This window comes from Macaca mulatta, chromosome 13 (assembly GCF_049350105.2).
Source record: "Macaca mulatta isolate MMU2019108-1 chromosome 13, T2T-MMU8v2.0, whole genome shotgun sequence".
Classification (NCBI taxonomy): Eukaryota; Metazoa; Chordata; class Mammalia; order Primates; family Cercopithecidae; genus Macaca; species Macaca mulatta.
Genome location: NC_133418.1, coordinates 50217333 through 50242871, shown reverse-complemented (window position 1 = coordinate 50242871; position 25539 = coordinate 50217333). Strand labels below are relative to the sequence as shown.

Here is a 25539-nt window from a genome sequence, read left to right as displayed (position 1 = left end):
ATTCCCAGTCATCACTGATGCCAATATCCCTTTTCTCTCCCAGTTTTTTCTTCTCAAGTCTCATTTCCCTCAACCCAGCCTCCATTCTATTTCACTCCTTACCCTGCTGCCATCATCTAAGTGTTTACTTCCTTCTTCTGGCATCATTGCCTATTCTTGCTTTCTCTTCTTACTGTCTTACCACACTCCTTCCTCAGCTCCCCATCCATTCCCTCCTGGGCTCACTCCTCTCCCTCCTCCCTTTCTCAAACTCCATTCGCTTCTAGATCTGTCCCATGAGATCTGGGCTCCACTTGCCTCCACATTCTTAAGACTGTCATCACGTGGGTCCTCAGGTAGCAGGGGGAAGGTGCTGGGAAGCATCAGTTCCCGTGTGGCCACCGCCTTCACCAGCAGTGTGAGGGAGCGTGATGGCATGATCACATAGAAGGTGCTGGCAGGAATTCTCTGGCTGTGTCCTGGGCCCAGTGGTTCCCCCTTGGCTAACAGCAGCCATTCTCTTTTCTGAAACAAGGACATACAGAAATACTGGTTCATCTTTAGTCTATGGCATGATTTGAGGATCAGTCCCAATTGAAGTTTCCCTGACTTCCAGGGGTGCTGAGGGGGCAGAGCCATTTAACTTTGGCCCTGGTAGGGAGGGACTTCCTGCTTGAATCATCAATATCACGAGGTACTACTCTTCCTGCCTGGTCTGGGATATGCCAGAGAGAGTACATAAAAGGGTCAACAATGGAGAGAAAAGTTAAGAAATGCCCTGTAACTTGAAGTAGATGTTCATCCCAGAGGGGCCTACCATATTCAACACTACATGTGGACTTTTAAGAATTATAATTCTTAAAAACAGAGTCTTGAAGCCCATGGTGCATGACTATACTCCTAGCTACTCAGGAGGGTGAGGTGGGAGGATCCCTTGAGCCTAGCAGATCAAGGCTGCAGTGAGCCATGATTGTACCACTGCACTCCAGCCTGGGTGACAGAGTGAGACCCTGTCTGTCTCAAAAGGAAAAAGAAAAAAGCAGTATCTTGAAACCAAGACTTGTATGAAGTGTTGTCTGTTGTAGAAATTCAGTTCTTCTTTTGAGGGTAATAAAGTCTGGTTTGTTAACAACTGGGATTAGAACGGACTGACTGGGGAATATCCCTGGAATGTTCAGAGAGTGTACAAGGTAGTAAGGCCAGATGTGGTGGCTCACATCTGTAATCCCAGCATTTTGGGAGGCCAAGGCAAGAAGACTGCTTGAGCCCAGGAGTTCAAGACCAGTCTGTGCAACATACCAAGACTCTACAAAAAATTAAATAAATAAAGATAGATAAGATGATTGATAGATAGACAGATAGAGAGAAGGCAGTGAAAGCAGCCTGCAAAGTGGGAGGAGAAAGAGAGAGCAGGGCCGGGAGCGGTGGCACACACCTGTAATCCAGCACTTTGGGAGGCCAAGGCGGGTGGATCACCTGAGGTCAGGAGTTCTTGACCAGCCTGACTAACATGGTGAAACTCCGTCTCTACTAAATACAAAAAAATTAGCTGGGCCTGGTGGCACATGCCTGTAATCCGAGCTACTTGGGAGGCTGAGATAGGAGAATCGCTTGTACCTGGGAGGCAGAGGTTGCAGTGAGCCAAGATTGTACCATTGCACTTTAGCCTGGGCAATAAGAGCGAAACTGTCTCAAAAAATAAAAAAAAACATAAATAAAGAAAGAGCAGAGGGAGAGGTGGGTGGGTGCAGGGCCCTTGAGATCATCTTAGCCGATCACAGGACAAGAAGAGTCAGGATGCTGGGGGCAGTGCCGCTGTGGATGACGGGTATTATGGAACAGAGGGTGGCACTTTGCCATATGCCATGGAGATGGCAGAGGTTAGGGCATGGGTAAGAATAAGAGACAACCAGACTTCTGAGAAGATTTCGTAGGTGTATCCTTTTAAATGAGCCATGAAAATGAGGCAATTTTTTGTGGTAGCTTTTCAACAAAAACCACAAAACTCCAGGAAATATGGAGTTAGAACTATTATAATCATCTCAAACTGTGTCCTCTTACTGGAGGTGATTGTTAGTTACATCTGGTACAAACCATAACAACCTCTCTGCTACATAAGATGGAAGAAAACACAATGAGTTCTGGCTACTCTTACATGAAAAGTTGAGACAAATAAAAAAATAGGAAAGGCAAAGCAGGGGAAAAGATTTTCAGAGAAAGAGGAGTATCAGTGTCTTGGGGAAGACAAATAGAAAGAGACACAGTGAGACAGAAAATACTTGCTGTACTATTAGAGTTAGACCCCAGCGGGGAGGTGCTGGGGTGGTCATAGGGGAGGCTCTGCACTTTGAAGCAGTGTCATCATTCTGTGCAGTGTGGAGCTCTGAGGAGGTCTGGTAGGCACAGCAAGTGGTAGGAAACCTGTTAACATCTCCAAGAAAAACAGGTATGTACCATTCCTGTGGTTGCTGACCTTTGTGGGGTAGGACTTGACTGATAATTCGGGAGGCATGATGCATCCTCATTAGAAGGTTTCAGGGGTGGGGCAGATGATTTGGGCATGGGAAAATTAGTCATAATCATAATTACAAACTTTAATGGAATGCTTATCAGGCACCAGGTACTGTGCCAAGAGCTTTATGCATGCCTTCAGAAGTTCATGCTTGCTTAGTGCTTTGCTTCTATCTAGAGATGTGCTGTCTTCCTGAAGAACAAATTCAAATGTGCAGGAAAGTCAGCTTGATGCTTAGAATCCATCACACTGGGAATAAATGGTATAGAAATCATGGTGTGTGTGTATGTGGGTGGGCGGGGGGGAACTGCCACTGCTCTGAGGACATGGCCTGTTTAAGCCTGGAAGGGATAGTAACCAGGAAGTTTCAGGGGACTCCATTTCAGTTGGCTTAAGTAACTTCTGATGGGGCTCAGGGGCTCAGGATTTGGATTATTAGTATTGTTTTAAATCTTCTATTTTTACATTGATTCCTGCATTTGCTTGTGAATTTTTTGTCTATTAAGAATTTATTGGCCGGTCACGGTGCCTCACGCATGTAATCCCAGCACTTTAGAAGGACGAGGTGGGCGGATCACCTGAGGTCCGGAGTTCGAGACCAGCCTGACCAACATGGAGAAACCCCGTCTCCACTAAAAATACAAAATTAGCTGGGCATGGTGGTGCATGTCTGTAATCCCAGCTACTCCGGAGGCTGAGGCAGGAGAATGGCTTGAACCTGGGAGGCGGAGATTGCTGTTGGCTGAGATGGTGCCATTGCATTCCACAGCTAACCTCATATGTGGTGGTGAAAGAGTGGATTCTCTGCCTGTATCATCAGAAACAAGGCAGAGATGTCTGCTCTTGCTACTTCTATTCAGTATTGTCCTGGGAGGTGTGTTGAAGACCAGAAGGCCATTTCCCACATTTTCTGACCTGTTTTAAGCTCCTTGGATTTTGGGTATGATTCTAGGGGGAGAGGCACCCATAAAGATATTGAGTGTGTCAACATCCTGGCCCTTGGGAACCAATGTTTTCTAAATTTGATTTAGAAAAAATATAGTAATGTGACATTTCTCATATCAGAGAGCTATGGTGCAAAAGGTCTAGATAGATGTGGCAACAAGTACATGGGTGTGGAAAGGCAAGAAAGATGAATGGAGACAGGCTGTGGTGGAGGCAAGAAAGGCTTCGTAGTGAAATTATTTAAGCAGCATCTAGAAAAAAATGAGTAGATACTTGTCAGGTGGACAGAGGCAAGAGGAAGGGAACAGCATGAAAAAAGGTGTGGAGGTGTGAAACAGTTCAGCATATTTGGAGAACATTCAGTCATTTATTAGTGTGGCTGGGGTGGAGGATGCGAGGGGCGTAGGTGAAAGATGAAGCAAGAGAAACAGACAAAGCTGGGTCACAGGAAGCCCACTGACTCATGCTAGGCTGCTGTTCTAGCACCTGTCCATCCCCTGACCCGCCCAGATGCTACACTCTAACCTCATTCTGTTCTCGAATGGCTCCTGACCTGCCATCACCCCACTCTCAGCTTGGATTCTTGGTCTTGAGTCTTCGCCTATTTAACCAAGGACTTTCCGTTTCCCCACCCAGTTATAGCCCAACTGGCTCATTGCCTATGTACTTAGACTCCTGCTGAACACATCATGGCTTGAATCCTGTAACTTCTGTGGCCAATTAGGGCAGACATGGACTGTAAAGCTCTGGAATGTGTCTCCAGAGACTCTGACATTTTAAGTAGGAAACTGAAAGACCTAGGTGGTATTTTCATTTCTTTTTCTAGCTCACACAGATATGACTTTGTAATTGAAATGAGGATGTGGAAAGTGAGTCACTAGCTACATAACTAGGACTATACAGCAAGATTTGGTAATAGAAATGATATTTTCCTGGCAATGGATAGATTGATCTCATAAAGACTTGGAAAAAATTAATTTTATTTATATATTTATTTCCTACCACATTCCACAAAACAGCTACGCCAGTTTAGAAAAATGGAACAGCATAAAAAGATAAAATAAATAATTATGGGGACTGGGCAAAAGAAAAATAAAATAGGGCAATAAAACAGCCAGGATTAGATAAGCTCACAGAAATACAAACCACCCACTTTTGCTAGAAGGGAGCCCCATAGCTTTTCCTGATATAAAATGTGGGTGAAGCTGTCTGTGGCTTATTGAGTAGTGAATATATTTCAGAGCACTCCTGCAATCAATATGCTGATAAATTTCACGGAGCTGTAGAGTGGTGTAGAGTTTGGGGCCTGAAGCCAGCCTTTCAATCCCAACTCTACCATTTACTCTCTGGGCCTCAGTTTCCTCATCTGTAAAACAGGGATAATAATTCTTACTTCAGAGAATGGTTATGGGGATAAAATAAGTTAGTAGCTGTGAAGTGTTTAGAACTGTGTCAGGTACATGGTAAGCACCATGAAGTGTTAACTTTTCAAAATTAAAAATACATTTAATTATGAATGTTTATTTAACTTGGTTAAATTAAAAATACTTGAATAATTCTTAGATATAGATCTATAAAAGCTCCAAAGAATGCTGCCAAAACACATAGCTCTCTTGTGGTCTGTATTAATCTAAGAGTGACATTTATGGGAGTGGTGGACAATACATATTTTTCAGAAAAGACTGGGAAAAGTCTTGCCTATCTGATGAAGTGATCATTTTCCGAGGAAAAGCAAGGAAATACCTGAATACAGCAAAATAATCTATGAGGAAGACAGAAAAAATTTTCAAGTGAAAAATCAGGGAATGAAATAACAAGGCTGTGATTGACGAAGGCTTAGAGTATGTGTAAAATGTAATTTGAAAAGTTACACAACATTTATAGTCGATGAGGACTGGTGGGTTGGCACTAATCATTACGACTTAATTATGGCAATGTGAACTCTGTTCAGAAGAACTGCTCAAAAAAAAAAAAAAAAAAAGCGCAAGTGAAGAGGCAGTGGTTGAATAAACTGAGCTATACCCACACTTGTAAGGAAATCCACGAGCCTGAAAATGAAAATATGGTGAAGCCAGCCAAATGGCTAAGGGGAACTTAGAAGATGTGCTGTATGTCTGAACAGATAGCAAAGGGGGAATAAATGAGCATTTAATAAACATCTACTTCTGCATCTAAGTGGGTTGGAGTGGCCAGAGGCAGACTGGTTCTCCTGCCTAGAACAATCAGAAAAGCTGGATAATTTGTTGGAAGGCATTAAGGAGTTGCTGAGGCAATGAGATCTAGAGGTATCTAAGTCTCTAGAGAAGGAAGAGTCCACAGAGATGAGGGAATTATTGCAGCTGCTTATACCCTGGGAGTATATGTTGATTCTGGGACAGAGGGCATGCTGGTAGTGGTGGCTGGAGGAGCTGAAAATCCAAGACTTCCACCTGTGGAGGCAAGTATAGGAGAACAGAGAAACTAGCAGATTTTTTGGTGGAGCCTTGGTGGTGGGAAGGGATGGGAATCAAGTTAATTTTCCCCCAAACACATTTGCCAAATATTAGGGCTGCATGGAGCAAAAGGCAAAAACACTTAAGGAGAAAGATTCCAAAAAGTAGAATGTTTGAGCAGACTTGGGCGCCAGTGATTAGAGGTGGGACCTTCCAAAGGGAGGGGATACACATAATACACCAGGCTTTCAGTGGAAAACTCTGGAGGGCCAGGAACAAACCCTGGATAGATTGAGCATTAGCAGGACTGCAGCCCAGCCTTGACTCAGCACAGTTTCTAGTGAAACAGGATGCTCAGCCACCACTCTATCTGCCTAGTGTGGGAAGGGTGAGCCCTCTCTAGAGAAAGCTAACACCAGCTGGAGTCTCTACAATTTATTTATATATGTTATTGCCAGGTATGACAAAAGACATGTGCCACATGTCTGAACACCAAGAGAAAAAAGAGACAATAGAAACAAATACGTAAGTGATCCAGGTATTGGGGTTAGGTGACAAGAACCTTAAAATTACCATGATTAGTATATTTAAGAAATTAGGGCCAGGCGCGGTGGCTCATGCCTGTAATCCCAGCACTTTGGGAGGCCAAGGTGGGCGGATCATGAGGTCAGGAGATAGAGACCATCCTGGCTAACACGGTGAAACCCCGTCTCTACTAAAAGTACAAAAAATTAGCCGGGTGTGGTGGCAGGCGCCTGTAGTCCCAGCTACTTAGGAGGCTGAGGCAGGAGAAAGGAGTGAACCTAGGATGTGGAGCTTGCAGTGAGCCGAGATCACACGACTGCACTCTAGCTTAAGCAACAGTGCAAGACTCTGTCTAAAAAAAAAAAGAAAAGAAAAGAAAAAAAAAAGAAATTAGATGAAAATATGGAGAATTTCGGCCGGGCACGGTGGCTCAAGCCTGTAATCCCAGCACTTTGGGAGGCCGAGGCGGGTGGATCACGAGGTCAGGAGATCGAGACTATCCTGGCTAACATGGTGAAACCCCGTCTCTACTAAAAATACAAAAAACTAGCCGGGCGTGGTGGCGGGCGCCTGTAGTCTCAGCTACTTGGGAGGCTGAGGCAGGAGAATGGCGTGAACCCGGGAGGCGGAGCTTGCAGTGAGCCGAGATCACGCCACTGCACTCCAGCCTGGGAGACACAGCGAGACTCCGTTTCAAAAAAAAAAAAAAAAGAAAATATGGAGAATTTCTTCAGAGAATTAGAATCTACAAAAATAGAAACAAATGGAAACTGTAGAACTGCTAGCCAACCACTGTGTGGAAATCATGTGCTAGACATGTGCTGGGTGCTTTACACACCCAATATTTAATCATCTTAAAAACCACATGAGGTATATTTTATTGTCTATATTTTATATGTGATGGGACAATAGTTACCAATGTGTGTGTCATGCACCTTCTCCCTTACTCTACTTTTTTTTTCTTTTTTTTTTTTTTGAGATGGAGTCTCACTCTGTCACCCAGGCTGCCAGGCTGGAGTGCAATGGCGTGATCTTGGCTCACTGCAACCTCCGCCTCCTCGGTTCAAGTGATTCTCGTGCTTCAGCCTCCCAAGTAGCTGGGATTACAGGCATGCACCACTACCACCAGCTAATTTTTACATTTTTAGTAGAGATGAGGTTTCACCATGTTGGCCAGGCTGGTCTTGAACTCCTAACCTCAGTTGATCTGCCTGCCTCTGCCTCCCAAAGTGCTGGGATTAGAGGTGTGAGTCACCGTGCCCGGCCCTCCCTCACTCTACTTCTATTGATTAAAGAAGAAGCTTTATCAGCTTTAGTTCTTAGTATTTTAACTAGGTAGAAGGAGACAGGACCTGAGAGAGAGGAGGACTACATTATGTCAGAGAGGCTAAGTCAATTTATAATATATGGCTAAGAGAGGGAGGAAGAGGATTGAGAGAGAACAGGGACTGAGGAGGTAGAGATATTTTGTGTATGTATATGTGTGTGTGTGTGTGTGTGTGTGTGTGTGTGTATGTATACCTGTGTGTGTGAAAGGTTCTAGGAACAGCTTCAGGTTAGAGATAATTGGGTGGGGGAAGAATATTTGAGAAATGTCATCGTGGGTTATGAACTAGATCCTCTTTGCTGTCCTTTGAATACACAAATCACTTTAAAATTTACTTTTGGGCCTCTGATAGTGCTTCCATATATGCCATTTGTGCAGAGACTAAGCCACATAGGGGCCATTACATTTGTTAGGGTTACAAATAGATAAATACCCCAATGCTTAGTGAGGGTAGGCAAGTTGCCTAAGTTCACACAGTTGGAAAATGAAAAAAGCTGTCAGGAACCTAAGGCCATGTGATTCCACAATCCAGGATTTTCCTGGACAATACAAATTATATTTTACTACAACATATTAGAAAACTGCCTTGCCTTGACTCCTCCAAAAAGAGAAGTAAGAACGGGGGAATTTCTACTGTGGGCCTAAATTTGACCAAAGCCTAGGAATTGGTTAGTAAAGTGGGGGAGTGGTAGAAAAGGCACTATGTCAATCTGGAGTTTGGGTAGTCAAATTATATCTTTGACTTCAATCTCAAACATAGGATCATATACTTAAAAACCTACTTGAAATATGCTTTTCTCCAAAAAGAAACAGCATACAAATGTCTAATGACAAGTGGAAGAAACTGGAGAGCTCTCATTCAAGAAGTACCACTTGAGCTTGGTCTTTCAGGATAGGGTAGGATTTGAACACACAGAAATGAGAGAAAGGTCAACATGAACAAAGGCTCAAAGGCGGAAAAATTTAAGGTTTTTATATTAATTTGATTGGAGTGTATGGTTAACGAAGGGGAATAATGGGAGATAAGGTGGGACCTTGAATATTAGGCTAAGGAATATGGACTTTATGGATGAACAATAGTAAGCCACAAAGTATTTTTAAGCTGAGTAGTGGCAGAATCAGTGCTGAATAGACTAATCAAAAGATTAATCTGTTGGCATTATGCGAAGTGGACTAGGAATGGGAAGCACTAAAAGCATTGAGACAAGTTGAGAGATTATTGCAGTATTAAAGGAAAGGTTAAAAGGGCTTGAACTAGGATAGTGATAACAGATGCTATAGGGATAGAATAGGCAAAGTGTAATATGTGATTGAATATTGATAACATAGAAAAACATGTGATAGGGGAATGCTTCAAGGAAATTAAGCTGGTGCCAATGTGCAGGGAAAACCAGAAGAGAGAGAGATTGGAGGCAGGGAAGCCTGTTAGGAGTTTACTGAAGAAGTCCTGGTGAGACAAGCAGTGGGAACAGGAAGTAAAGGAGAGTTAACAACTCATGTTATGAGTGGAAAATTGATGTGACTTAGTGATGAAGTAGGTGTAAAGGGTGAGATGGCTGAAAGTGACTGAGGTTTCAAGCCTGGGTGACTAGACAATGGCAGTGCTGCTATTAACAGAAAGGCAGAAGTTAGAACGAGAACTTGGCTGGGGGGGAACATCACAATGAAAAACAGAAAGCAAGAGAGTTAAATAGGGAGCTGACTTGAAGTCAGATTTTAAAAGAACATATGAAAAAGGTATATGAAAGAATAAAAAACCAAAGATGGAGTTAAAGAAGCATGGCAAACTTGTAAAAATAGGCTTAGGAGGTTAAAACCCTAAATAAATCTTTTTTTTTTTTTAATTGTAACCAAATGTGTGATTTATTTTGGGAAGAAAATAATTAAAACTGAGGCCTTTTTCCAAAAAAGGGGAGAAATAACAATAGCAGATAGTACCCTGAAAACCCTAAATAAATCTTGTCACACTTAAAAATATTTGTGTTGAATTAATGAGCTGAAGTTTGTGAAAAGTTTGTACTCTATAACATACTGCCATTCAGGATTTTTGCTGCTTGGAGAAAATGTCATGTGAAAAGCAAGAAGGAAGAGGCATTTAAACACTGTTTTGCAGCCAGGCGCGGTGGCTCACGCCTGTAATCCCAGCACTTTGGGAGGCTGAGGTGGGCGGATCAACTGAGGTTGGGAGTTCGTGACCAGCCTGACCAACATGGAGAAACCCTGTCTCTACTAAAAATACAAAATTAGCTGGGCGTAGTGGTACATGCTTGTAATCCCAGCTACTCGGGAGGCTGAGGCAGGAGAATTGCTTGAACCCAGGAGGTGAAGGTTGTGGTGAGCCGAGATCGCGCCATTGCACTCCAGCCTCGGCAACAAGAGTGAAACTCTCTCAAAAAAACAAAAAACAAACAAACAAAAAAACTGTTTTGCTTCTCTCTTTTCCAGAATAGGAGAGTGATCTTTAATCTAGAGGAGGTGGACCAAACAGAGTAAAGAGAACAGCAGTACAAGATGGGTAAGCAGCTGTTATGAGTACTGTGCCATTTTAAGTGAGTTCAGCTCCGCTGAAGTACAGAAGCACAGGGTGTAAGCGAAGGGAGAATTAGCTTCAGTGTTATAGTCTGTATTTATCTGGCTACATCCAGAGTAGGGAGTTCAGCAAATAAGTTAAAAACATGGGCTTTGTAGTCAACAGAACTATGTTCAAATTCTTTTTAAATTTTCTTTCTTTTTTTCCCCCTCAGACAGGGTCTCCCTCTGTCACCCAGAGTGCAGCGGTGCAATCGTGGGTCACTGCAGCCTTGAACTCCTGTGCTCAGGCGAGCCTTCCACCTCAGACTCCCGAGTAGCTGGGACTACAGGCATGAGTCACTGCTCCTGGCTAATTTCTTAATTTTTAATAAAGACAGGGTTTCACTCTGTTTCTCAGGCTAGTCTTGAATTCCTGGGCACAAGTTATCCTTCTGCCTTGGCCTCCTAAAGTGCTCGGATTACACGTATGAGCTAGGTCCTCAAATTCTGACAAGACTACTTTGGCAGCCGTGTGACCTTTGGTAACTCACTTGGTCTTTTTAGGCCTCAGCCTCCTGCATCTGCAAAAGTTGGGATAACAATCCCTACTTCACAGAGTATTGTGAGGATTAAATGAGGTAAAGTATGCAAAACACCTGGTTAAGTGACTACCACTTAGTAAATGCTCCAAAATATGGGTATCTACTAGTGACAGGTCAACTACATCCCTGTCCTTTTCCATGAAAGAAGACTAATAAAGAGGTCTCAGCCGGGTGCGGTGGCTCACGCCTGTAATCCCAGCACTTTGGGAGGCCAAGGCGGGCAGATCCTGAGGTCAGGAGATCGAGACCATCCTGGCTAACACGGTGAAACCCTGTCTCTACTAAAAATACAAAAAATTAGCCGGGCGTGGTGGTGGGCGCCTGTAGTCCCAGCTACTCGGGAGGCTGAGGCGGGAGAATGGCGTGAACCCGGGAGGCGGAGCTTGCAGTGAGCCGAGATCACGCCACAGAACTCCAGCCTGGGCGACAGAGCGAGACTCTGCCTCAAAAAAAAAAAAAAAAAAGAGGTCTCTTCATCCCTACAACAGTGCTTGGCACACAGTGGTCAGTAAATATTTGATAAATAGATAGAGAGATAAATGCAGATCCTCAGACCCTGAGTTTAGTGGCAGGGAGACTCTAATCTTGTGTAGGTAAGCCAGGATGGAAGGGAATACTTTCTCCTATCCTTATTATTACTTTTTTTTTTTTTTTTTTTGAGACAGAGTCTCACACTGTTGCCCAGGCTGGAGTGCAGTGGCACAATCTCGGCTCACGGCAACCTCTGCCTCCCAGGTTCAAGCGATTCTCCTGCCTCAGCCTCCCAAGTAGCAGGGATTACAGGTGCCTGCCACCACGCCCAGCTAATTTTTTATCTTGTTTTATTTTTAGTAGAGATGGGGTTTCGTTATGTTGGCCAGGTTGGTCTCGAATGCCTGACTTTGTGATCCACCCACCTTGGCCTCCCAAAGTGCTGGGATTACAGGCGTGAGCCACCATGCCCGGCCTATTATAACTATTTTTTGAGACAGGGTCTTGCTCTGTCACCCAGGCTGGAGTGCAGTGGTGCGCTCTGGCTCACTGCAACCTCCGCCTCCCGGGTTCAAGTGATTTTTATGTCTCAGCCTCCCGAGTAGCTGGGATTACAGGGGCGTGCCACTATGCCTAGCTATGTTTTGTATTTTTAGTAGCGATGGGATTTCACCATGTTGGCCAGGCTGGTCTTGAACTCCTGGCTTCAAGTGATCCACCTGCCTTGGACTCCCAAAATGCTGAGATTACAGGCGTGAGTCACCACACCAGGTTATACTTCCTATAACTTTTCCCCTACTTAGGACATTTGAGTTGTTTCCAATTTTTCGCCATTGTAAATAACACTAAGATGAACATGCTGGTACATATCTTCGCTCCCTTTCCTGACTGTTTTCTTGGGCTACATTCCCAGCAAAAGGAAAGGGTATCATTTTCCAGAAAATTTACACCCTCTCTAGCAGTGTATTAAAATGTCAGTGTATGTTTAAAATATCAAATACTGTAAGAATGTATTGAAGCCACCTGGGAGAAATTCTTCCCAAGTGATGTATCATCTCAGATTCTGAGGAACTGGGTGGAGTAAATAGTGAACTGAGCTGTCGGGCACTAACAGTTAACAACGGCTCCGTTGTCTCTGCTCTGCAAAGACAGGAGATGGGTGTTCTTCAGACAGGAAACAGGAACTCAGTGGGCGGACCTAAAGGGGAGTGTGGGCTTTGAAACAGGAAAAAAAGAAGTCTGCTTCTGATAGTGAAAGAGATGCATTGCTGTGCTGTCCTCATCATCCTACTAGGTCAAACCTTCATTCTATATCTGTCTTTGCATTCTATTTGCAGTTGTTTTAATTTTGCTAAGTGTTGTGTTAGTTTCATGTGACTGCTTTTATTTTTTCCATTTCAGGGAATGACATCCATCTAGTTCAAGTCAGAAACTGGGCAGTTATTTGATACTTCCTGTTTCTTACTCCCTATATCCAATCTCTCAAACAAGTTCTGACAATCCTGTCTCTGAAATATTTCTACACTTGGTCATAGCCAAAAGGCCAAGAAACAATTCTAAAATATTTCTCTAATTGGTTTGCTCATCTCATCTTGACTTGCAATGTTCTAGTCCGAATCACCACTGTCTCTTGCCTAGACTACTGCAATACCCTCCTATCTCATTTTCATGTTTCCATTTTTGCTTCTGCAAGTTCATTTCCAAATTTCTGCCCAAGTAATATTTTAAAAACTTAAATAGATAATGTTATTTCTCATGATTTGTTTCCTTAAGTCCAAATCCTTAATTTGGCCTACAAAGCTTTGCATGATTTGACCCCTGCTCACCTCTCTAACCCTACCTTTTGTCACTCTCTCCCTTCCTCCCTGTTTCAGTCACAATGGCTTTTCTGTTCTTGATTTTTCTCTCAGCTCTTTCCAGCCTTAGGGTCTTTGCACATGCCTTTCCCTACACCTGGAATGCTCTTCCTGCCACCCTTCACCTGGTTAATTCTCACTTATCTTGTAGGTCTTAGTTTAAATGTCAATTTTATAGACAGGCTTTCTTATAGCAGCCTCTTCTTTTCCTTTATAAACTTCTCATAATTAAGAATATATACATTTCTGTTTCTTCCATTGGAGAGTGGGTTTCTTGAGGTCATAGTTAATGTCTTTTAGGTCACTACAGAATACATATCTAGGGCTTGACACAATGTCTGGCACAGACTAAGTGCTCTTCATTTAAATGAACCATAATGTCTATCACAGTGTTAGGAAGGAAGTAGGTTTTAAAATACAGGTACTTATGGAAAATTCCCTGTTGCCATTTAAATGTTAAGCTTACAAATAGGGAATTTTCAAGTTTAGTGTTGTATAACTGAATTCAGGAATTATTCTCTATAGCATGAAACCAACAAAAGGCAAGTCATATTTACTCCAAATTTCAGAGTATATCCAGTTTTTTCTGTCCTCTTGAGGGTTGAGGCAGATTTAGGATTGGGCAGAGTTAGTTAGCTGCTTTTCTGTGGTTGGTACTTTAAAAATGATTCTTCTTTTTCACCTGGGGACATGGGTACTCACCAGCAGGCTGTGACACAAAGCATGGAAATGTTGCTGATTTGTCTCTAGCTCATCCCAGTCCAGCTGCCAACAGCTTGTAGGTCTGAGGATGAATGGGAGTCCATATGTCAATGACTCACAGAGCCCGCTAGATTTTAAAGCCCTAGGAAGAGATAATTACAGTGAAAGACTCCTTAGTGATATCTGGAACCTCTACCTAGATCCACTTCAATTCAGCTTAACTCTAAGATGCTACTGTAAAAGCTTTTAAATTAGTGTCTGTGAACTATCCATCTTTGTATGGCCAGCATCTAGCATAGTATCTAGCACACAGAAGATCGTCAAAGTTCAGGAACCTTTGCATGGGCACAGTGGTAGCAACTGGGAAGAGTTGAAGTGGACTCTGCCATCATTGCTAATTCATTGTGTGTGTGTGTGCTTTTTTTTTTTTTCTTCAAGATAAGGGCTTGCTCTGTTACCCAGGCTGGAGTGCAGTGGTCCGATTATAACTCACTGCAGCCTTGAACTCTTAGGCTCAAGCGATCCTCCTGCCTCAGCTTCCCAGAGTGGCTGGGATTACAGGCATGAGCCACCATGCCTGGCCTGCTAATTCTCTTCTACAATTGGTTCTCCTGGAAGAAGGAATTCTAGTAGTTAGAGAAATGGGAGGGGGCAGGGGTAGATCCTATGTACCACTTACTCCTTGAAGGTTGGATCTCTGTCCTGATGCTTAAACAAAGTAGTTATTCAGTAAACATTTACTGAATGGATAAACACCTTTCTAATGAGTCAAAAGAAAAACAATCCTCATGCAGACCTCAGCATGTTCTACTGTAGCGCTTCTCCCACCATCTGCACATTTAGCCTCCACATGCTGAGTAGCCTGTCTTTGCTTCCTCATGCCGTAGCTGTAACTGCTACTTTGGAACTGACTCTTGCCTGCCTGACACTTAAGAGATACCATCTATCTCTGGACCTCCTAGTCACAGAACCACTAAGAATAGCATTTGCATGGATTGGGGAGGTTCCCTTGGACCATACTTGATCACTTGGAGCTCGTAATGAGAGGTCGATGACTGGGAAGCCATCTGATAGAGTGTGATGAAGTCTCCTTTGGGGTCATCCATTCTCAAGGAGCCGTCAGCTGTGCCAGGGAGTAGGGATGGGCTGAGCAGTCGCTCTTGGAGATCACATTTCAGACACACTACAATAAAAGCAGCATTGGAGGAAGGATTGTGAGTAATAAGTTACCTTAGGCTATGCCATTAAGAGACAACATCTGCTATCCATTCCATCTCTACCAGGCAAGCAAGGGATAGGAGTAGGCAGGAGAGTGGAAAGAGGAAAGTCTGACTGGTTTGGGAAGGGAAAGCAGGTCTGGAACCTATAAGTATCTCTATCGCTCTACACAAGAGTTAACTTATTTTCAAGGGTCTGACATGATTTTTACTTGTTTTACTTCTGAGCTGGCTGAGGAGTTGTCTCATAGTGAGACATCTGGCTTGTGATCCAGTCTGAGGAACATGCATCCTCTGTGGAGGAGGTAGCTAATGCCAAAATATGCAGAGGCCCTTTGGCAATCACAGAAGGAAATCTTGCTTCTGCTGCTTCCTTGTGGCTAAGCTTTGGCAACAGTGCAGGTCAGATGAAGGAAGAGCAGGAAAGCAGAAGTCAGGCAGTCAGATGACTGCTACTGTTTCTCTGTGGGCTCATTTAGGGACATTCCGGGTGGGGGGAAAGGAATAAGTTCCTGAAATAGCTTATTTTTTAATTCCCCCAAGGAAACATGAATTTAGGACCTTCTGGGCCTTGGAGCATCACAGTGGCATCAGACAATTCTGAGGAGTGCTTAGGCTAGGTAGGAGTTACTCATCTCGGTATTATACTCTTCTGTATTAAGCTTCTGCTCCAGTAGGGAACTGCATATGCCATAGTGTATGATGATCTGTTGCACAAGCTTGAATCCTTGATATTACAAAGTTCTTCAATAAAACATATACCTGGTTTGAATACTGATAACAAACTTGTGAATATACGAATGTTAAGTATTTCTGAGAAGGCTGGTAGTTGATGTTAGTGACTTGTGAAATGACTGTACTAACTGCAACATGAGGTAAAAAAACAACATAGAAAAAAATAGAATGGCAGAACAGATGTCAGATCCAGCTGGCCCTCCTGGGCCCCGTGAATAAGACCTAGACATTAGGTCTTATCACATTAGACATTGTTAATAAGACACTAATTCTGGGTGAGACGGCCCTCAGCCTGACATGTCCCAGAGCACAGGAAGTCAGTAGGAGGGACTTTGCCTAGGACTCCAGCTTCCTCTCATTTCCACTGTGCCTGACTTCTCCATTTCCAGTCCTGAGGCTTTAGGACTGGACAGGACTCCAGCTTCCTCTCATTTCCTCTGTGCCTGACTTCTCCATTTCCAGTCCTGAGGCTTTAGGACTGGACAGCTGTGTTCATCGGGCTGAGGTTTTCAATTCTGGTTGCAGTAAGAATCATCTAGGGCAGCAATCCTCAATCATTTTGCCATTAGTGACTGGTTTCATAAAAGACTGGTTTTTCCACGGGGTGGTGGGGGATGGTACTGTTCCACCTCAGATCAGCAGGCATTAGATTCTCATAAGGAGTGCACAACCTAGATCCCTTGCATGTGTAGTTCACAATAAGGTTTGGGCTCCTGTGAGAATCTAATGACGCAGCTGATCTGACAGGACGCAGAGCTCAGATGGTAATGCTCGTTCACCTGTTGCTCACCTCCTGCTGATCCAGTTCCTAACAGGCCACAGGGGTTGGGGACCCCTGATCTAGGAAACCTGAAAAAAATACTGATGTCTGGGCCCTACCCCAGACCAACTGAATCAGAGTCTCTGGGGGTGAAGCCCAGACACTGGTATTTTTTTTTTATACTTTAAGTTCTAGGGTACATGTACAAAACGTGCAGGTTTGTTACATATGTATACACGTCATGTTGGTTTTCTGCACCCATTAACTCATCATTTACATTAGGTATTTCTCCTAATGCTATCCCTCCCCCAATCCCCCACCCAATGGCAGGCCCCAGTGTATGATGTTCCCCGCCCTGAGACACTGGTATTTTTTTTTTTTTTTTTTTTTTTTAATTTTTATTTCATTTTACTCTCTTTTTTTTTTTTTTTTTTTTAAGCTTTTAGTTCTTTTTTTTTATTTTATTTTAATTTATTTATTTTTATTATACTTTAAGTTGTAGGGTACATGTGCATAACGTGCAGGTTTGTTACATATGTATACTTGTGCCATGTTGCTGTGCTGCACCCATCAACTCGTCATTTACATCAGGTATAACTCCCAATGCAATCCCTTCCCCCCTCCCCCCTCCCCATGATAGGCCCCGACACTGGTATTTTTTTATAAGTTCCCCATGTGATTCTTATTGCAGCCTGGATTATGAACTACCCAAACTGTGGTCTCAGCAGAGTGTCCCAAAGCTGGGAAAGCTGTTTTAGCAGGGTTTGAATTTAGAAGCAGGTGTGCTTCTCCTACCCAGAGCCCAGATGCAGATGTGGCAGACACGGTACCTAAGAACAAGAAAAGAAACTCATGTGTAGCTCACCATGTGCTCTGTCAGAGGAAGGCCTTTCTAAGGGAAGCACCTAGAGATGGGGTGAAGGGCCCTAGGCAGTCAAAGAAGCAGGTGGCATCAGATAGAGAACCTTGTAAGAAGGAGTCAGAGTGAACATCTGAGACACACAACCCAAAGAGTCTAGAGGAGGAAAACTTGGGGTTTTTGTTTTCTTTCAGTTTTTGTAGTGAGCCATAGTCTAGAAATCTACATGTGTGGCAATACATAAATTTTTAAAATAATAGTGACAGCATAATCTTTATTGTGGTTGTTTAAAATCTCACATCCACCCTAGAAGAGGCCTAATTTCCCCAGACCTCATTCCAGCTGTGCCTGAACATCTGGATTCCAGTGAAGACCTCCCCAGCAGAAAAGCTGACTGCAGTCTGGATCTAAGTTCCACTCTGCATCCCGCAGACCTACAAATTTCTGAAAAAATGATTATAGATGGAGATAAATATTCTGGCTCTGACCCTGGTGCTGAAAGCTTTGGAAAGAGAGAGGGAAAGCCAGAGAAATTCCAATTAGCACCATGGGCAAATGCCATGTGATAGTGGAAGAAAGGCTGGTTACAGGAGTTCTTGACCTCTGAGGGTCCCAGCCCTCCTAATGAAAGAAGTGAATCTCTAGCCCCTTTGTTCAGAATTGCTTAGCACGAGGCAGGTTAATATAGTATATAAAAGCCCAGGTTCTGGAGGAAGACAGACCTGGGTTTATTGACATTGTCTGGGCTGAGAGTGTCAAGTGTACAAAATATAGATTTCTGATCCTAAGGTTTAAGAGTAGGCCCTGTTGCCTGACTTCAAATCTTAGCTCTGCTACTAATTTTCTGTGCAGCCCTGGGAAAGTATGTTTAATTTCTCTAAGTCTCAGTTTTCTCATATGTAAAATGGGGGTAATATTGTATTTAATTGATTCTAAGACATATTTTTTTCATCTCTATCTGTGTCTTACAATTGCCATTGGCCAGGTAGGCACTCTAAGTCCTTACTTACTACTCTAATCTAAAAGAGCTCTCTCAATGCAGGTAAAATACTACTTCTAAGTGACAAGAAAGAGCTGTGTAATGTTTAATGGGCAATGTCTTCTTTCTTTTTTTTAAGAAAACTTTATCATTAGGAAAATTTTTTTAGAGACAGGGTCTCACTCTGTTACCCAGGCTGAAGTGCAGAGGCTCCATCACGGCTCACTGCAACCTTGAACTCCTAGGTGCAAGTGATCCTCTTGGCTCAGCCTCCTGAGTAGCTGAGACTATAGGTGCATGCCACCGTGTCAGGCTAATTTTTTATTTTTATTTTTTGTAGAGACAGATCTATGTTGCACAGGCTGTCATTAATTCCTGGCTTCAACGGATCCTCCCACCTTTGCCTCCCAGAATGCTGGCATTATAGGAGTGAGCCACTGCACCTAGCCTGTTTTCTTTCTTACTGGTACATAAAATAGTGGTGTATCTTACAATTATAGCATCTTAGATTCAATGACATATGGTAACAGTACCTGCCTCATAGTGTTATGTGAAGATAAAATGGGATAATGCAAGAAATGAAGTTAATTTAGTGCTTGGCACAGAGGAAGGGCTTAGTAATGTTAGCTATACACTAGCTTCTGTATAAAGGTGCTGGCTGCCTTAAATAGGGAAAACAGATAAGTGAATTCCAGAGGATAGGACAGGGAGAAATTGGTACTATCAGCCTTGGACAAAAGGGGTGGAAAGGAGGTTCTGGGAAGAATATTTTACACAAAGAAAAGACAGATTAAAATCAACTTAAGTTGGCAAAGGCATCCTGGGCACTAGGTTGAAATGGGGGAGAGAGGAAAAGACTTGACGGCCATTCTTAGACAGAAAGGGCCTTGGGAAGCCTTAATCCTGTGTAGTAACACCTCCAAAAAGCCCTTCCCTATCCTAAAGAAACAATGGTCATAAAGAGTTCTATAATAGCTGAAGAAAAGGAACATATATAAAAACTCAAATAGACTGCCAATGGCCAAGAAACAGCTCTCAGAGGCGGCAGTAACCCTAGTGAATCGTGTCAAAGCTTAGGAGAAGGGCTTTGGTAAACATCATGTTCAATCTATTCTTCAACCCTCAATGATCTCTGTAGCCATTACCAGTATTCTGTTCAATGAGAAAGATAGGTACAACTCCCAGCCCTAAAGAAGATATACTTTGGTCATTTCTCTTTGGAGCTGGTCCCTGAGGACTCAGCTTTCCCAACCTCAGTGTGGCTCATTAGACTGATAGATGGGCCCATCCATCTGCAGGCCCAGCCGCCCCAGGTCCTGCCTGAGCCAGCCTTCTGAGGAGATGGGAGAATGGAAATGGCCTTATTCCTGCCATCTAGTGGGACCTGGAATGAAGTATAATTGCCAGGCAGAACAGTATCTATTATCCAGGATCCTTCTGGCATGCCTAGAATACTGGATTGATTTCTTGGTTGCAGTAATTGCCTGAACTACTTTGTGAACATGGTCTTGAGCACTGGTTGTCCTCCCTGGGGCGTATCTCTGTAGGTTCTTTAGTTTTCCCCCATTTGCTGCCTCCCTAGTGAGAAGATCTTTATTTAACCTTGGTTCTCTTCCTCTTGCCAGAGGCCATATTGATATTGCTGAGGTAGCAGCATGCTCCAAATTATAATGTCAAATATATTTACCACATTAAACATAAGAATATTGAGAAATGTGATCCACTGTGTTCTTACGTAGTCTAGCCAATTCTCTGTCATTGAGGTATCTCAGACTTTGCCCCTAAACTAACTGGCCCTTGCTGGTTGGGCTTAATTAGGTTCAGCTTTCTAACTGTGATTGCTTCTTAGAACTTCTCTTCTTATTCCTCATGCTTATACTGGACAGCCTCATCCAATCCTCTTCCAGTCCCCAAACCTCAACAATGCTTTATTCCACTGACTCACCAATCTAGAGTCCTGATCCCAGATAAGAATAATCATAGCCTAAATATCTTTTGGGGGTTATGTACTTGGATTATCTCTGGGTCTGGAAATGTTGCTGAAACACTGTGAAGAAAGAAGAAGATGGATTTGTTCTTGGTCTGTTCCACCGTTATGTAGCCAGGCTTTGAAGAAAATCTCCATGCTGACAATATCATTGTCTATAGTCTGAAGGTCAATGTCAGTTCCCAGAATAGAACTCTCTGCAAAAGAAAGGGAAATAAAGTGTTCGCTTAGATTGTAAATTTTGAGTAATATAAAATTTTAAATACATCCATCTTTTCTTTTTTGAGACGGGGTCTCATTATGTCACCCAGGCTAGAGGACAGTGGCTGTTCACACCCGCAGTTATTGCTCACTGCAGCCTCCAAATGCCTGAGCTCTAGCAATCCTCCTGCCTCAGCCTCCTGAGTAGCTGGGACTACAAGCACTCACCACCAGGACTAATTTTTTTAAAAACTATTTTTTAGAGATGAGGTCTCACTATGTTGCTCAGGCTGGTCTCTAACTCTTGGCCTCAAAGCAATCTTCTTGTCTCAGCCTCCCAAGTAGCTGGGATTAGCGGCACTTGTCACTGGCCCAGCTTCCATATCCATTTTTTGATCCATTGACTGTACCTCTAGACATCTAGCCTAGAGACATTCTTGAGTAGTACACAAAGAGACATATGCAAAGATGTTTGGTATAGCATTGCTGTAGTAACAATCAAAACCCCAAACAGGAAGCAACTCAAATCCCCTCAATAGGGAAATATTTAAATTATACACACTGAAACTATGTAGTATTATGCGTTTGTTAACAAAGCTAAATGTACTGACATGAAAAACTAGGAGATAGTAAGTAAATAAAGGAAGTTGTAGAACAGATATAACATGATCCCATTTATATAAAAATAAAACTATCTACATATAAATATACATATACGTAAATGCATTTTACAAAGCTCTGGAAGGCTATCATCAAACTGTTAACAGTGGACAGGAAGTAGAAATAGGGCAGGGTTCTGAGATACTTTCCCTTTTTACTATTCATACTTCTATACTGTTTTAATTTTATTGGCATCGTGCATTTCTTGTGTTAAAAAAAAATCCTAGGTCAGTCATGGTGGCTCACACCTGTAATCCCAGCACTTTGGGAGGCCGAGGCGGCAGATCACTTGAACTCAGGAGTTCGAGACCAGCCTGGCCAACATGGTGAAATCCCATGTCCACTAAAAATACAAAAATTAGCCAGGTGTGGTGGTGGGCGCCTGTAATCCCAGCTATGTGAAAGGTTGAGACATGAGAATTGCTTGAACCTGGGAGGCAGAGGCTACAGTGAACTAAGATCGGGCCACTGCACTCCAGCCTGGGTGACTCCATCTCAAAAGAAAAGAAATAATAATAATAAATAAAATAAATAAAAAATAAAACAAAGGAGAAAGAAATTCACTGTGAAAGCAAACAAACAACCCCAAAATATTCTAGAATATAAAAACAACCAAAAATTATACAGCAATGCAAATTAAATAGTTTAACAAAGGGGACTTAAGCTTCATGTTGTTGTTTTACAGTGAAAATGTGTTCTGTTACTACTTGTTATAAAAAACAAATTTAAAAAAACTAAAAGAAAAAAAGATGAATTTTTGGGCATCCCCTTATAGTAGAAAACCAAGCCCGGAGCATCAGTCATTGGCATACTGTATCTCACACGTGTGGTTAATAGCAAAGAGGATGGGGAGGGTCTAGTGGAGTGTGATTTAATTCCAAATCTGAATGAATGGAGCTGGGTAGGAGGAGTAATGAGGCTTTGCTGGTATAATTCCAGCTTCAGGCAACACTAGCTAAGGAACTGGGGTCTGGGTCTGCAGGTAAAGGTCATCAGTGAAAGCCAAATATGAGGTGGTGGAAGAAGCACAGAGCAAATAAGGGAAGAGCTAGAAAGGAGCTGAGGGGGAACCCTACTTTCCTTGCTTCATCAGGAGGGATCTCTGAAATACTTTTACAAAGGGCCTAAGAAAAGCCAGTTGCTCCAATGAATTAGCTTCTGTGTATGACTCACAGACCTCAGGGAGAAGGCTGGATTATTTCTAGAACGACATTCCTGAGGACAAGTTTGCAGAGGTGGCAGACTTTCCACAGGGAACAAAGGGGCTTCAGTCCAACATACTTCTTCCAACACAGGGGAACTGTGGTGAAAAATGACTTCATGTCATATTTAACAACTTATCCTGCAGCTGAAAAGGGGCATGAAATGCATTTCTCTATGGCCAGAATGATGAAAACTCTGCCATCTTCCATGAATAGTTATGAGGATTCATTAGTTAACTAGTTAGTTATTTCATTCATTCCATCAGATATAACTGACACTCTGTGCCCTTAAGGAGTTTATAAAGCAACATGAATCTTGACCATTTTTCCCCAAATTCTCATCTGCCTCATTATGTTTTAGGGTACTACTGTGATATATATAAAGTCATTGTCAAAAAAAAACTCCTTGTAAGTAAAGAGAAATGTCTTTTTAAAAAAATAATGTGAATTTTATTTTGTCACAGGCAAAACAAAAAGTAATTTAATTTTTCTAAGCCTGAAGCCTGTGCTTTGATTTGAGTAACAAGTATGAAAATGACTGAGCAGCTTCTCCTCAGTGAGGCAAAACAGTTCTTAAAGCATAAAGTGGCAGCTACTAAAGCAATGCAATCAACACCAGGCGTGGTGGCTCATGCCTGTAGTCCCAGCTACTTAGAAGTCTGAGGCAGGAGGATAGCTTGAGCCCAAAAGTTCAAGACCCACCTGGGCAACATAGTGAGACACTGTCTCAGTTGCAAAAACAAAAACAAAAACAAAACAAAACAACAAAAAAAACAAAAACAAAACCAGAATTGAGCAAAGGAGCTAAGAAAGTAGAGAAGATAAAATTGCTTAGAGTTGAAATGACAGAATTTTGGGGAAAATAAGTGTTTCTTTTCTTCCCCCCAGGGAAAGGGTGGATGATTAGACACTCCTACCACAGACAATGTGAGGGAACAATGCAAAGCCATCTCCCATCAAGAATCTGGAAGTAAGGAAAATAAAGGTTTCCTCAGAGAGTTAAACTATAAAATCAACCAGAATGGTGAGGCCAATGAAAAAGTTACCCTAAGAAGGGAGAATGGCTTATTGTCCAGGGCAAGATTTGACTGTAGCCTTATTTGACTTTTGATGTTATGGGCATATGTGTGTGTGTGTCTGTATATATATATATATATATTTTGTTGTTGTTGTTGTTGTTGTTGTTTTTTTTTTTTTTTTTTTTGAGATAGGGTCTCACTCTGTCACCCATGTTGGAGTGTAGTGGTGTGATCTCAGCTCTCTGCAACATCCACCTCTTGGGCTCAAGTGATTCTCCTGCCTCAGCATCCCAAGTAGCTGGGAATACAGGTGCGAGCTACCACAATGGGCTAATTTTTGTATTTTTTGTAGAGATGGGGTTTTACCGTGTTGCTCAGGGTGGTCTCAAACTCCTGAGCTCAAGAAATCCATCTGCGTCAACCTCCCAAAATGCTAGGATTGCAGGTGTGAGCCACCCTGCCCGGCCTATATTGGCATATCTAAAGAATGAATGCATCTATTGGAAGAGGGTTGGCCAAAAACGCAGAGAACGGGAACAACAGGGATGCATGCTGGCAATGCCCACCTGAGTGCAGCTCAGAGAAGGCATGCGGACTCAGTGATGTGTCCCAGTGGCAGAGATGTGTTTTTCAAGTCTCTGCTCTTTTTTGTGATTATGGTTATGCTTCTCCCTCTAAAACATTCTGGCTTATCCTTTAGTCTTGAGCCTAGGAAGGTGTGTGTCTTTAAAAGAGTGCTGGCAAAATTAACTTTCTGATCCTGCAGAGCTAAACAGCCAGGCTTAAAGCACAGCCTCTCTATGAAGGAAAATGTCATGTGGTTAGGTCCTCCTGGCAGCCAGCTAGGCAGCAGTCTTCCCTGCTGTCACCCATTAATGTTCTGACATTCCTTTCTAAGTTCTTAACCTACATGTTCTTGGAAGAGCCATGGAGCAGAACTGCTTTCTTGAAAAAGTTCTCATATAATCTCCATAGAGGTGCTGTGTCTCAGGTTTGAGTTTTCAGTTCTGCAGTTTCAGAAGGGAGTGAACACTCTCTTGGGGACAGACTTACATTATCTAAACTAGAGACTTACGTGTAAACCAGAATGTTTTAGAGGCTAAACTTATTTTCCATTTTCTTTGTCACTGGTCTAGGCATTCATTTCCTTGTGCCTGGATTATGGCAGTAGCTTCTTAACTGTCCTAGCAAACTCCATTTCTTTCCTTCCATTACTTATTATTACTACTACCAGTTACTTTTTCTGAAACATGGTTTCATCAGATCCCTCCTTTGCTCAAGAGCACACACTGCCTTCTTGTTGTCATTCACTCATCCTGTATCACTTGGTACTACTCATTATTCCACAAGTACCCTACTCTTTCCTTCTTCTGTGATGGCTCAGACTATTTCCTCCTCATCACTACCTGTTGAGATATTGGCATCCTTGAAGCCTAAGTTCAAATGTCACCTCCTTCATGAAGTCTGCCATTATTGTATTCCCTCCATTATTGTAGCCCCACAGCTTTTGGTTTACATTTGTAATATAGTTCATATTACACTTTACCTTGGTACTATTGTTATTTGGGAATACCTTTGATCTCTCCCATCTAAATGTGAATTAAAAGGTAGAAATTGTTTCTTTTCACTTTTATCCTCCCTATCAGTGCCTTGCATAGAGCTGAAGCTTAGCAAATGCCTGAGTTGAACAGTGGCTCCCTCCTCCTCAGCTCTCATTACTTTTTCCTGTAACTCTTGAGCTTCGTCTAAGTTAGTCTCTTTGCCACATGACTTCCTTCCTTCCTTAGTGCTTTCATTACTGTCAGCCCATGGCCTGCAGCTCTTCCAGAACTCAACTCTTTGTCCAAGAAGTTATGCTTAACTATATCCTCCCTTATCTAGCTTTAATTGCCATCCCTGGGTATCTGTGGGCTTCATTTGGGCAATATTAATCACATTGCTGATTTTTTTTAAAAAGATTTTCTTCTTTTCCCGAGTTTATGAAAGGCTTGATGGAAAGATCAGGGTTTGACGTGAGGCTTAAAAGTTGTTAGCAGCCAGGCACGGTGGCTCATGCCT

General features: G+C 42.7%; 1 protein-coding gene across 5 annotated transcripts in view; it reads right to left on the bottom strand.

The window, feature by feature from the left end:
* Positions 1 to 25539, bottom strand: part of M1AP (meiosis 1 associated protein) — a 97710-nt gene that overhangs the window by 3271 nt on the left and 68900 nt on the right. For all 5 annotated transcript variants that reach the window (XR_013402691.1, XM_077959274.1, XM_077959277.1 and 2 more), the window contains exons 5-8: positions 20423 to 20596; positions 14883 to 15045; positions 13863 to 14004; positions 298 to 504 (exon numbers count right to left, since the gene is read on the bottom strand). Coding sequence is in view for 4 of the 5 variants with exons in the window: in XM_077959274.1 (XP_077815400.1) it covers positions 298 to 504; positions 13863 to 14004; positions 14883 to 15045; positions 20423 to 20596 (686 nt within the window). In the remaining variant the exon portion in view is untranslated. The remainder of the gene's footprint in view (positions 1 to 297; positions 505 to 13862; positions 14005 to 14882; positions 15046 to 20422; positions 20597 to 25539) is intronic.